We start from the raw sequence: 14253 nt of genomic DNA, 5'->3' as shown, positions 1-14253 counted from the left end.
TACAGCATTGTAGCTAAGATTTGGCATGGTTTATTATATTTCAAAAGTGATGTTCGTATTCATAAAAAACATATGTATTGTGTTCATTTTTTGCAATGTAATCATTTCCAGAAAAGTTGCTTAACCTGTGAGTAAATAGTATATCCTTACACTGGTAAAAACGAATTACACTTTTCAAAATTCATTTTTAGCCCATCCGAATCCATTTCAAGTTCATCTTGTTAGTGGATCTAACGATGCTGAAGGCAGAGTAGAGGTACTGCATGATGGATCGTGGGGAACTATCTGTCATGTCGGTTGGGATCTGAGAGACGCCAGGGTGGTTTGTAGAATGCTAGGGTTTGATGGAGCCTTGGATGCACCGGGATCTGCTAGATTTGGTCAGGGCTCTGGGCGTATTCTTCTAAAGTATGTCAATTGTGAGGGAACTGAAGACAACCTAGCAGACTGTGCTCATCCAGGGATGGGAGATTACTGTGATCATATAAACGATGCGGGCGCCATTTGTTATTCAGGAGGTTTGTTTTTAACAATCCATATTTTCAATCAAACTCTATGAAATGCTTCCGGAATTATGCTTAAACGTTATATATATTGTGAGCGTTGCAGCCATGCCCAACCTTAAAAACCAACGCATTGACTTTGTTGGCTAGAAAGGCCAAAGCTTAAAACTTAAAGACCAATACCAAGGCCAACAAATTAATAAAGTTTGGAAATGACGATGACATTCTCTTCTTCTTGTTATTATCTGAACCCTTTAATGAGATGTTTATAAGTAACATTAATTCAATTATGTTGTGACAAAGCGCACTGCGAAAGAGCTCTAAAAAATTGTTGCTTTCACTTTCCCACAAAATGATTCCTAATGCCTTTTTACCTTCCGTTTTAGTGGCGCATATGAAGTTTTTTTCGCGCCATCTATTTTGCGTATTGTTTCCCCTTCAATGGAATGAAATGTGTTTAGGCGAGGTGTCAAAAATATCGATACCAGCAGGCTGCCGCCTCACGTATTGGCGCATCGAGGCTGCAATTACGGCCGAAGCCTGGCTGGAGCAATTATTTTTCACTTATTAGCCCAGCCGGCTTGCGCCAGGCTGGGATCTGAGGCTTGGTTTCCATTCGAAAGGCGGCAGCATGCTTTTGAATGCCATTTCCTACCGCCAGCGGTAGCCGGCTGAGCTAATTTAAAAAATGCAGCCAGGACGCACAAGTGCAGTTAGCTGCCGCTGGCTGGTATATTTATTTTTGACGCCTCGCCTTAACTGGAATCAGTAGTAAACAAAGCACATAAACATAGATGTATACCTGTCTATAAAGAAAGGCATGTGTGCTGACATGAATGACGAAAAACAAGGGCCACAAAAAAGGGGTGATTTTACATCGGGGCACTTCTTCTGTCATAGGAGGGACATTGTGTTGGTCTCTTAGGATTTGTTGCAAGAGGGACATTCTCTTGATATGTTATGTTCACCTACATGAAGAATTGGTATTGCCTTCATAACAATCTATTATCAGACAAAGCAACCAAAGTACAATTTTACTTTAAACAAAGTAAAATTAATGAAATTGCCTTGGGATTGTTAGAAAAAGTAAAAACGCTTTGAATCATCAAGGCTAAGGTCAAGGCAATGGGAAAAGGCTAATAGTACACTACAGCATTGATATATGTAGGCATAGCTAAGATTTGACAAGTTTTATTATATTTTATAAGATAATATAATATAATATAAGAGACTTTCGTATTTATAAGAAAGAACATATGTGTTGTGTTCATTTCTTTAAATAAATGATATCGAAAAGTAAATAATTTTTTTGAAAAAAATTACGTTTTCGCAATGTAATCATTTCCAACAAAGTTGCTAAACCTGTGTGTAAATATTATATCCTTTCACTGGTAAAAACGATTAACACTTGTCAAAAATTCGTTTTTAGCCCATCCGAATCTATTTCAAGTTCATCTTGTCGGTGGATCTAACGATGCTGAAGGCAGAGTAGAGGTACTGCACGATGGATCGTGGGGAACTATCTGTGATGTCGGTTGGGATCTGAGAGGCGCCAGGGTGGTTTGTAGAATGCTAGGGTTTGATGGAGCCTTGGAGGCACCGGGATCTGCTAGGTTTGGTCAGGGCTCTGGGCGTATTCTTCTAAAGTATGTCAATTGTGAGGGAACTGAAGACAACCTAGCAGACTGTGCTCATCCAGGGATCGGAGATTACTGTGATCATATAAACGATGCGGGCGCTATTTGTTATTCAGGAGGTTTGTTTTTAACAATCCATATTTTCAATCAAACTCTATGAAATGCTTCCGGAATTATGCTTAAACGTTATATATATTGTGAGTGTTGCAGCCATGCCCAAGCTTAACAACCAACGCATTGACTTTGTTGGCTAGAAAGGCCAAGGCTTAAAGTGCGGGTTCATAGAAAATCACAAATATGGCAAATAGCGTATTACCAGAAACTGGTGAGCTTACAGATGGCCATCATGCAAGTTTTAGGTCAACTACATATCGGGTGGTTTATAAAAATACAAATAAAACAACCTCCACAGCATCTGGGATATGCGAGAGATTCGCCGGAAAAATAACGATGTTTTCATGCCGTCACAATATGAACCAACCCTGCCCAAGCAGACGACATCCCATAAAGAATGAACATAATGGCAATGCTTTAATTTCTCAAATTATAATGAGTTTAGTGTATATAAATGTGATGGAATTTTACACCATTCAAAAAGGGATATGACCCCCATTCTGATAACTAAATTCTTTTGTTTGTAAATACACAGGATATGGGTTAATGAACAATCAAAGAAACCATACTTTCAAATTAAAAAACCACCGGAATGATAGCATGGACGTCATTTGTTCCCTCTTGAAACGCCGAACATGCCGCGGTGTATGCAGCTGAAAATACAATGGCGTCTTATTTTGTTTACAAGCGACGGATTTTTTTTTTTTTTTATCCTTGCATTTTCCATGAAAATAATACCATGCGCGGGGTTAAGAGTGAGGCAATAGATTAAACATGTCGCTTGAGGGTATTGAAGTAAGATAAATAACTGACGAAAAGATGACAAAACAGGCACTGAAATTGTGTGAGATGTCATGGGACATCGTCTGCTTGTGTACATCATGTTCAACATGTGACGTCATATCTCAGCAGCGACCGGGGACCTTTTCAGGTGCTATGTCGGGGCTGTATCTAAGCGTTTTGTAATCGTTAATAAGCATTACTTCGAAGGTTTCCAAGCATTGGCTTTTGATAACCTTGGCCAATCAAAGTGTCACCTTTGCGATAATGACATTAAAGTTAGTTTTTAAAATCAATGAACCTTCTCTTTAAAACTCAAAGACCAATACCAAGGCCAACAAATTAATAAAGTTTGGAAAGTGGAACGTGCAAAGATGGATGTCCGCACACACGTACTGTGCACAACAAACATGGGCTTCTGTATACCAAACAAGGTGTGTTAGGAATGAACCAAATAACAGAGATGGACATTTTCGTTCATTGTGTTGGGCAGGGGCGTCGCTAAAGGGGGGGGGGGGTGTGCGACACCCTCACCGTTAATGATATTGTCGGTAAAATTGCGCTGCTGTCGGGAAAATGAGAAAAGGGAGAGTGGGAAAAGGAGAGGGAAAGGGAAAGAAAAGAAAGGATAAAAAGGAAAGAGAAGAGAAGAAAGAAAGAGAAACAAGAAGAGGAGAAAGGAGAGGAAAGAAAGGGAAAAAAAAGAAAGAAATTAAAGGAGAAAAGAAGAAAAAAAAGAGAAAAAAGAAACAAAAGAAACGGAGGTGAAAGAAACGAGAGATAGAGAGAGGGGGGGGGTAAGAGCCTGAGAAAAGAGGGTGGGAGTAAGAGAAAGGGGGATGTTGGTTGGAGCCGCCACGTCGAGGGAGCAAGAAAGATACGCATTGATAATTGTGTTGCTGTGTCGGGTCCGCCGTGTCGGTATTCTTGCTAGATTCTCGTGTACGATATCAATGCAGAAGTTTGAAGTCGGCGAGATGAATTATGTCGGTTGACCGGCAAATTTATTTCTCCCTACGAACTGTGACTTTTTATCGGACAAAGAAACATTTTTGAAAAATCAGACAAGATTAAGAGTCAGTACAACGAATCGTTAATCGTTAATCGTTAATAATTTACTGAAACGTCAAAGCTTCTTAACTAAACGCGGGAAGGATTAAGAGTCGAAAACAGTACAACGAATCGTTTTCTTTCTCTAATAATTGATTTGATTTTATTTCTGCATTTTTTCCAAATAAAATATAACTGAATAACAAATAACATAATATACATGTAAGGTATAATACAACATAAACAAACAATAATTTCTTCATGTCAAAATGTTTTTTTACATAATATATGTACATAATTATAATAACGAAACTTATTATTTCCATAACATATTATCATAAATTTAAAGTATTATCCTAACTATTCTGGTGGAAAAGTGCAGGAGACCGCAATCATAAGCAAAGCTTGACAAGGATGGCGGCCTAAAAAAAAACAAGAACAAAACAAAAAAAAATCTTAAGGTAAAACTTAAAATGAAAAAGTGTTCAAGCGATAATGTAATGAAATGGGCAGTTTCCTTGCTTTGCGCGGGAGCGGAGCAACTGAATCAAGACAAGGATTAAGAGTCGAAAACAGTACAACGAATCGTCTTCTTTCTCTAATAATTTAATGAAACATGGAAGCTTTTGCGCTTCGCGCGGGAGCGGGGCAACTGAATTCAGACAAGGATTAAGAGTCGAAAATAGTTCAACGAATCGTCTTCTTTCACTAAAGTGATTTAATGAAACATCAAAGCTTCCGCGCTTTGCGCGGGAGGGGGGTGGAAACTGAATTCAGATTAGGAGAAAGTCGAGAACAGTACAACGAATCGTCTTCTTACTCTAACTAGAAATATAGCAAACTGTATTGCCGCGCAATGCGAATGTATTCCCCGGCAGTGGCAGCGATTTTGTGTCATTCTTATGTTCGAAGGAGTACCAAAAATCCCCTCTCCCCTCCCTGAAATAAAACGAAGACGTAGAGATCGCCACCAGTGGCTCAGAATATTGTCAAGACTAGGAGCAGCACCCCCAAAACAATATGTGAAGATTAGAGTAAAATGCATCTCTGTAAAAAAATTGAAAGCAATCTGTCAAGAAATGTGGCAGTTAGAGCGCGCAAAAGACAGCGACCACAATATGCCCTTTCACCCTATAACAGGCGGGACACGGGTGGCAGAATCACCAAACACTTAAGATGTGTAGATTGTACTAAGACACACCTCCATACAACATTTGAAAGAAATCTGTTAAGAAATGTGGCAGTTAGAGCGCATAAAAGACATATATGACATTTGACCATATACAAGACGGAACAATGAGGGCAGCATCGCCCAAAAGAGTAGATTGTACCAAGATATATTTCTAATTCTCCATACAAAATTCGAAAGAAATCCATCAGGAAATATTACCCGCAGAGCGCACACCCGCCAAAATAATGCCTTTTGACCCTATAGAAGACGGAACACTGGGGGCAGCATCACCAACAGTTGTAGGTTTGTAGTTTATACCAAGATACCCCTCCATACAACATTTGAAAGAAATCCGTCAAGAAATGTGGCAGTTAGAGCGCATAAAAGACATAAATGACCTTTGACTACATCAAAGACGGAACACCGGGGGCAGCATCACCAAACACTAAAGATGTGTATATTGTACTAAGACACACCTCCATACAACATTTGAAAGAAATCCGTCAAGAAATGTGGCAGTTAGAGCGCATAAAAGACATATATGACTTTTGACCATATAAAAGACTGAACAATGAGGGCAGCATCGCCCAAAAGTGTAGATTGTACCAAGATACATTTCTAATTCTCCAAACAAAATTTGAAAGAAATCCGTCATGAAATATGACCTGCAGAACGCACACTAGACACCCACCAAAATATGACCTTTTGACCCTATAGAAGACGGAACACTGGGGTAGCATCACCAAAAATTGTAGGTGTGTAGATTATACCAAGATGCACCTTCGTTCAAAATGTGAACTAAATCCCTTGAGACATGTGGCCTTTAGAGCGCTCACAAACCATCCACAAAAACATGGCCTTTTACCCTATAGAAGACGGAACACTGGGGGCAGCATCACCACAAGTTATAGGTGTTGCGATTATACCACGATACACCTACATACAAAATTTGAAAGAAATCCGTTAAGGAATGTGGCAGGTAGAGCGTACACAAAAATATGACGCGGCGGCGTAACGCTGCTGAATCCAAAGTACCCCACCGGCATACTGCCGTGGGATACAATAGTTTAATGAAACGTCAAATCTTCCGCGCTTCGCGCGGGAAGGGGGAAACTGAAATCAGACAATGATTAAGAGGAGAGTACGGTACAAAGAATCGTCTCCTTTCACTAATGATTTAATGAAACGTCAAAGCTTCTGAGCTGAATTTAGATTAGGATTAAGAGAGTTTTATAGGGTTTAATTTGTAGACATTATGATATTGGCATTAATATATTTGTCGGTAACTGGTGGCCAGTTTTATCGGTAATCGGTGGACTCTACACCCCCCCCCCCACTGAAAAAGGTCTAGCGACGCCCCTGGGGTTGGGGTGGTTGGTGGAAAAGTTTCATAACCCCCTTTTCACTACCTACTACTTTTATTATGTGTTATCAATTTCCTGGTAAATAATGAGCAAGCGAATCAAGCTATTAAAGAGGGACTTATAGCGCTCTTTTCTCATATATCGATTTAATGGGACTGTATCCTTAGCATAGCTAGATTTGACTTACATTCAAGATTCAAGATAATTTTATTGGCCTGTGCATGCAAACAATACAAAGAAATTTTGCTTCCAATGGCTTTTTTGACAGTGAACATACAAATGATAAAAAAAAATACAATACAACATTTAACAATAGAAAACGATGTACATAAATATGGATAATTATTTATAATGTGCATGAGCCCCTCCATTTCATATTGTCTACAATTACAATGCGTCATAAATTACCATGCGTCACAACATTTCCCGTAATATTTCCCGTCAGATCCCCCCCCCCCCCCCCCCCCTATATCACGCCCCATCCGCTTGGGCCCGATCCAGTCCGTTTTATTGCACTTCAATAAGTATCGAAAACAACAATGAAAATTTAAAATCGAGTAGGAAATATATGATTATAAAGATAGCCATATGTATATACACGTTAGTTATCGTGTCACAGTTGAATTATACACATGTATTGAATTGGGGATGAATGAATACCGAGAACGTGAAAAACGAGTACGGGGAGGGCACATTCTTATTCCAGAACGGTTGAACCTGAAACAATCATCGATAGGATGAGTATTGTCTGTTATTATATCTTGAACTTTGGCAAGTAGGCGTTTTTCTGTACTTGATAGAGTGCACACCTTCACAATAATTTTACGCAGTTTTATTGGGTTCGAATTATAATCAACGATAGATAATATTCGCGATTCCCAGGATACATCTTTTTAAGGAAACTAGAAGGGCATCTTATGGTTAAGATTTCTTTCAAATGTTAAAATGTTTAAAGGTTTTTATTCGCCGTTAACATTTTCCCAATCAATGAAGCAAAAATCACGCAACTATTCTATTGTAGCCCATCCAAAGCCATTTCAAGTTCGTCTGATCGGTGGAGCGAACGACGCTAAAGGCAGAATAGAAGTTATGCATGACGGATCCTGGGGAACTGTATGCGATTTGAACTGGGATCTCAGAGGCGCGAGGGTGGTTTGTAGAGTGCTGGGATTTGATGGAGCCTTGGACGCACCGAAATCTGCAAGTTTTGGTAAGGGATCTGGTCGTATTCTCCTGACCTATGTTAGCTGTGAGGGAACAGAAGATAACCTGGCAGACTGTGCTCATCCAGGAGTTGGAGATTATAGTTTTTGCAGTCATGGTCGCGATGCCGGCGCCATCTGTTATTCAGGAGGTATGTTTTAAACATGCCATATGTCCAATCAACCTCTGTGAATTGCTTCCAGAATATTTTGCTTGCATATTATTTATATATACATATATACATATATATATATCAGTGTTGTAGTCAACGCCAAAGAACGACTTTGTCAATGGCATGCTTATTAGATAAACATTAAACAAAACCAGAGCTTAGTGACTTACAACTCCATATTATATCTCACTTGATGTGCCAATGACGAAATGCTTCCTAAAATTCAGCCCCCCTATAACAGGACTTTCTTTTTTCATACTTTAAAAAAGAGAAAATGCGTGTAATTGGAGGATCATGAGAAATTGTTTAACCTTTTCTTATACCTTAGTACTATGAGAACAAATGCTCTGATTTTAGGATTTTTAACTACAAATAATTTTCCGTCAAATTTCAGGACAATAACAATGAATTGTTACTAATATTTATTATGACGTTTGCTAAAATACTATTCCAACAAGGTATATATGTCTTTCCTATTCACTTGTAGCCCACCCAACCCCAGTTCAAGCTCGTCTGATTGGTGGATCAAATGACGTTGAAGGAAGAGTAGAAGTCTTAAACGGTGGATCTTGGGGAACTATCTGTGATTACAACTGGGATCTGAGAGATGCGAGGGTAGTTTGCAGAATGCTTGGGTTTGGTGGAGCCTTAGACGCACCGGGATCTGCAAGGTTTGGTCAGGGATCTGGTCGTATTCTTCTGACCTATGTTAGTTGTGATGGAACAGAAGATAACCTGGTAGACTGTGCTCATCCAGGGGGTGGAGATTATAGTTTTTGCAGTCATGGTCGCGATGCCGGCGCCATCTGTTATTCAGGAGGTATGTTTTAAACATGCCATATGTCCAATCAACCTCTGTGAATTGCTTGCATATTATTCATATATATATATATATATAATAATAATAATAATAATAATAATACAGCATTTATTATGCGCCATATATATATATATATATATATCAGTGTTGTAGTCAACGCTAAAACCCTAAAGGCAAATGCATTTACCATGTTTACTAGCAAGGCCAAGGCTTCAAACTCCGAGACCACAACCAAGGACAAATCATTAATAAAGTTGGGGAAAATGAAACGTGCGAAGACGGATGTATACATGTACACTCACATGACAAGAAAAATAAAACACGGGCTTATCTATACCACACATGATGTGTTATAAATGTAGGCAATGCCATCATGAACAAAATAACCAAATGAAAGGTTGGTAATTTCTTTCTCGGTGGGTTGGGAGGGGAATGGAAAAGTGTTTCAAATTGTCAGCTTCACAACCCCCTTTTCAGTATCTACCACTTATAGATGCGTTATCAATTTTCTGGACATATATGTAAACAGCTGATGAGCAAGGGAAACGAGCCAATGTATACAAAGGGACTTTAATATAGCACTCATATGTTAATTGAATGGGCCTGTATCTTTAAAGGGGAAGTCCACCCTGAAATTAAGTTAGTTTTAATAGGAGTAGAAAAATGAGAGAAACAAGTCAGTGAAAGTTTGAGCAAATTCCGATTAAAAATAAGGAAGTTAGGATTTTTGAAGTTGTGATCAATCAAACACAAATTGGCAACTCTATGACGTATCATGCGAGCTCAACTTCCATTTGCTCAGTACTAAAAAAAATCTAAAATTTTCATTTTCCCTCAAGAAAAATTTCAACCATACATGCACCCCAAATATAATAATTGCAAATATGTTTCTATACTCCCCCTGCAAGGAACAAATATATATTCCGTCATCAATAACGAAGAAAACATGATTTTATGGAATATTATGCACAAAGCAAATGAAGGAGAGCTCGTATAATAAGTCACAGAGTTGCCAATTTGTATTTGATTGATCACAACTTCAATAATTCATAACTTTCTTATTTTCATTCAGAATTTGCTCAAACTTTCACTCACCTGATTTTCTTATTATTCTGCCTCTATCGAAACAAAGTTATTTTGGGGGTGGACTTTCCCTTTAACAAAGCTTGATTATGAGCTTAAATTTAAATGTTGTTGATAAATCATGTATGAAACCCCTGATTCTATTTTGCACTGTACGTAATATAGGTTTTCCCGCCCAACTTCGTAAACTTATCATCAGAATTTACGTTACGTTCATTCAAGTTCGTGCGAAATTAAATGACTATGTAGATCATCATTCAAAAAGCTAATTGCGTCATTCAATTTGATGTAGTAGCACGCGGTATTTCATACTTTTGTCACGGAGACGTGTAAAACGAGCATTCAATTTAGAAAAGCGTGCAAAAAGCATTCAAATTCGCGCCGGACAAACGGTGGTATGTCTTCGTGCATTCAATTTTGTGATTAGGCATACACATGTGATATTATTTGTGCATTACTTTTCATTTGATGTTAATTTTTCTCTTAATATTCATCTGTCTGAATAATTTTATGTAAAGTTTACTTAGGGGAATAGCATGAATAAAGAAAAAGGTGAAAGAAGGATCACCTAATCAATCAAGATTGATCAAAACAAACCATTAAAAAAAATAACCTCTAAGGCATTTATAATGAAATATATGAAGATATGAATGAATGTTTCAACCAAAATAAAGAATGTCGAAAGAAAGAGAAAACATGAAATGTAACATAAATATATCAGACAAATAAGAAAATTGTATAATGTGAAATCATTTCAGAAAAGATCATAGAGAAAAAGAATAAATAAATGAACATGAAATACTGAATATCCGAATAAACATCGAGCCTCATACTATGATTATGAGGTCTAGTTTTAATTTGAATAACCCGATTGCAAAGGAGGTTGCCCATAGACGAAAATGAAACCGCAATTCGCCAAAGAATTCACCTGCCACTCAACATTGGCGAAATTGAAACAGGGGAGCAACGAGTGGAGAAAATTTGCTGGAACATGAATGCACGTTAATGATATTGATTGCTGCTTTCACGAAATTGGCCGGGAAAACCTATATCATCAGAAAATGTATCACTGCTTTAAAGCCCTCCTTAATTTGTTATTTTTTTAAATTTTCTGTTAGGCCCAATGTACAATTTAAGGCGTCTTACTTGGTATGCCAAGGTAGTGAATTAGAGGTCTCATACAAGGATGCACAGCAACCAATGGTGTAACTAGGAATTATGGCATTCCTTTAAAAAAAATTATCTCCCTCAACCCACACTTATATCTGAACTTGATAGGGGCCAAACATTTCAAGTAAGTTAACGAATTTTACCTATGATTACTTTTAAGGGAGCAATTTAATCGAACAGTGTAGAGTTAGAATTATAATCAATAGTAGACGATATTTTCGAATACCGGGATAAATCTTGTCAAGGAAATTAAAAAAGCATTTCAAAGTTTAGATTTCTTTCAAATGTTGCCAATTTGCACATGCCATTGTAAACTTTACATATGTTATCCTATTTTAGGGGAGAAGTATTAATATTAGACCGATGCGACTCAAATACTTATTTTAAGGAGCGAAGGAATGACGATGACATTCTCTTTTTTCTTTCTTATCTGAACTCTTTAACGAGATGTTTATAAGTTACATTAAATAGCGGGGTAAGAATTACAAAATCCTGAAATTATGTCATGACAAGGTGCACTGCGAACGAGCTTTAGAAATTGTTGCTCTTATTATCTCACAAAATAATTCCTAATGCCTTTTACATTGCGTTTTAGTGGCGCATATGATGCTTTTTTCGGACCCTCTATTTTGCGTATTGTGGGTTAATTTTAGCTCTAGAAAGGCATATGTTATGTCGGAAGGGGATGTTTTCAGTTCGATGGGACGCTTTTTGTCAGACTTGACATAAAATATAATAAATTGAAGCCATATTTGACTTGTACTTGACTGGTTGGGGGGGGGGGGGGTGTGGAATCAGCAGTGAACAAAGCAAACAAACACAGATATAGACCTTTCTACCAAAAGAGGCATGTGTATTGACATGCATGTAGACAAACTAGGGAAACAAAAAGGGATGATTTGACATCAGGACATTTCTTCTGTCACAGGAGGGACATTGTATTGTTCTCTTAGGATTTGTAGGACAATTTACTCGATCTATTATGTTCACCTGCAAGTACAATTGGTATTGTCTTCATAACAAACTGTTATCAGACAAAGCAACCAAACTACTTTTGAATTTTTCTTCCGAAAAAAGTAAGATTAATAATGCCTTAAAGTCCTTGGCCAAAGCCAAGGCAATAAGGTAAACAAGAAGGGGGCCTCAAGGCGCCTTTATTCCAATGCACTACAACACCGATATATATATATATATGCATAGCATAGCATAGCAAATATGCTTTGCCAGGGTTCATTTAATTTCATTAGAGATATTCGTAGTAAAAAATAAAATGTAATGTGTTTACTTTTTATATAAATGATATCCAAACGTAAATAATGATTCTGAAATATATATTTTTTTCACAAGATAATAGTTTCCACAATTTAGTAGCTGAACCTGTGTGTAAATATTTATATACTTACACTAGTAAAAACGAATTACTCTATTCAAAATTCATTTTTAGCACATCCGAATCCATTTCAAGTTCGTCTTGTCCATGGATCTAACGATGCTGAAGGCAGAGTAGAACTTACGCACGATGGATCCTGGGGAACTATCTGTGATGACTGGTGGGATCTAAGAGACGCGAGTGTAGTTTGTAGAATGCTGGGGTTTGATGGAGCCTTGAACGCCCCGGGATCTGCACGGTTTGGTCAAGGCTCTGGTCGTATCCTGCTAAAGTATGTCAATTGTGAGGGAACTGAAGACAATATAGCAGATTGTGCTCATCCAGCGATTGGGCTTTACCCATGCAGTCATACAAGTGACTCAGGAGCCATTTGCTACTCAGGAAGTACGCTTCTTGACATTATGGTTTTTATAAGTTACTTTAAAAATCTTTATATGACCTCTAAAAAGGGCCGTCACATATCCAAAACGGACCTATCCGTTGACGGCCGGTGCCTCATCGATTACTGCTCGATCACTGCCCCTATGCCGAGTTTGCTTCGCCCGACTCCTGATGTTAACTGATGGGCATCGGGCAATTTCTGATCACTTTTATTCCCGAGCCCCATCCAATATGTGACAGGGTAGATTTCAAGCGAAAGCAATTTTGAAATCTGGCGACGTTCTGGTGATTCACGAATTCGGCCGGAGACCGTTGGATATGTGACGCAGACTTGACGAACCATAGTTATAAACAAGAAAAAAATTTAAAGAGCTTAATCTTTGAATAAATAAAGAGCAATTATATTGTAAAATTTGCTTTCATTTGGTCATGATGTATGGAGGCAGGTATTGTTACGGATTTGACATAATAATCATGTAAAAAAAAGATGTTCCCCTCGCCCCCACCCGTAAAGAAGAAAGAGATTATTCCGTTGAATATTCCGTTGACGGATGGTATAATCAATAACAAATGAGAATGAATTCCTTCCTTGTATGAAATAGACTTTCTCATATGTTTGCCTATTTCTACACGTAATCGGACGAAATTGCAAAATGGCGGTAATTTACTTCTCGCGTACACTCCACATTGAATATGGAGTTAATGATTAGGTAGTACTGATAGGATACCTACATGCAATCAATAGCAACTGAAAGATGATCAGACTAGGTTAAACTGCCCTCATACTTTTCTATTCAACGTATGTTGAAATTTGTGATGACATCATCTTTAAAAGATATATTTATTATGCTCTTATTCTCTTGTAGTCCATCCAAATCCTTTCCAAGTCCGTCTTGTCGGTGGGTCTAACGATGCTGAAGGCAGAGTAGAACTCATCCACGATGGATCCTGGGGAACTATCTGTGATGACAACTGGGATCTTAGAGACGCGAAGGTGGTTTGTAGAATGCTGGGGTTTAGTGGAACCTTGGACGCACCTGGATCTGCTAGGTTTGGTGAAGGTTCAGGGGATATTCTTCTAGCTTATGTCGGGTGTGAGGGAACAGAAGAAAACCTTGCAGAATGTGCTCATTCAGGGATTCGAGTTCACAACTGTGGACATGGTGAAGATGCGAGCACTATTTGTTACAATGGAGGTATGTTAAACCGTAACATGCAATCCTGATATGTCATTATATTAAGAGTTCACTTATCATCCACTAATAACGGTCGTAAAGAGTCTTGAGATGATTATATGTTCAAGAAGAAAAATGTAAATCACTCCTCTAGTGTTTCCTCCATTTTTCTGTAATCAATGAATAGACAAATATCATAGCTTCAGAAGTCACATAGCGAACAAACCAAACTTGTCTATT

General features: G+C 38.1%; 1 protein-coding gene across 1 annotated transcript in view; it reads left to right on the top strand.

The window, feature by feature from the left end:
• The window catches only part of LOC594584 (deleted in malignant brain tumors 1 protein-like), a 34003-nt gene that overhangs the window by 17609 nt on the left and 2141 nt on the right, over positions 1-14253 (top strand). The window contains exons 7-12 of the mRNA XM_030995762.1: positions 192-518; positions 1933-2259; positions 7641-7973; positions 8482-8814; positions 12512-12739; positions 13705-13899. Of these exons, the coding sequence (XP_030851622.1) occupies positions 192-518; positions 1933-2259; positions 7641-7973; positions 8482-8814; positions 12512-12739; positions 13705-13899 (1743 nt within the window). The remainder of the gene's footprint in view (positions 1-191; positions 519-1932; positions 2260-7640; positions 7974-8481; positions 8815-12511; positions 12740-13704; positions 13900-14253) is intronic.

The sequence above is a fragment of the Strongylocentrotus purpuratus genome, unplaced genomic scaffold (assembly GCF_000002235.5).
Source record: "Strongylocentrotus purpuratus isolate Spur 01 unplaced genomic scaffold, Spur_5.0 spur5_scaffold_3, whole genome shotgun sequence".
Taxonomy (NCBI): Eukaryota; Metazoa; Echinodermata; class Echinoidea; order Camarodonta; family Strongylocentrotidae; genus Strongylocentrotus; species Strongylocentrotus purpuratus.
This window is presented reverse-complemented; position numbering and strand designations above follow the sequence as displayed.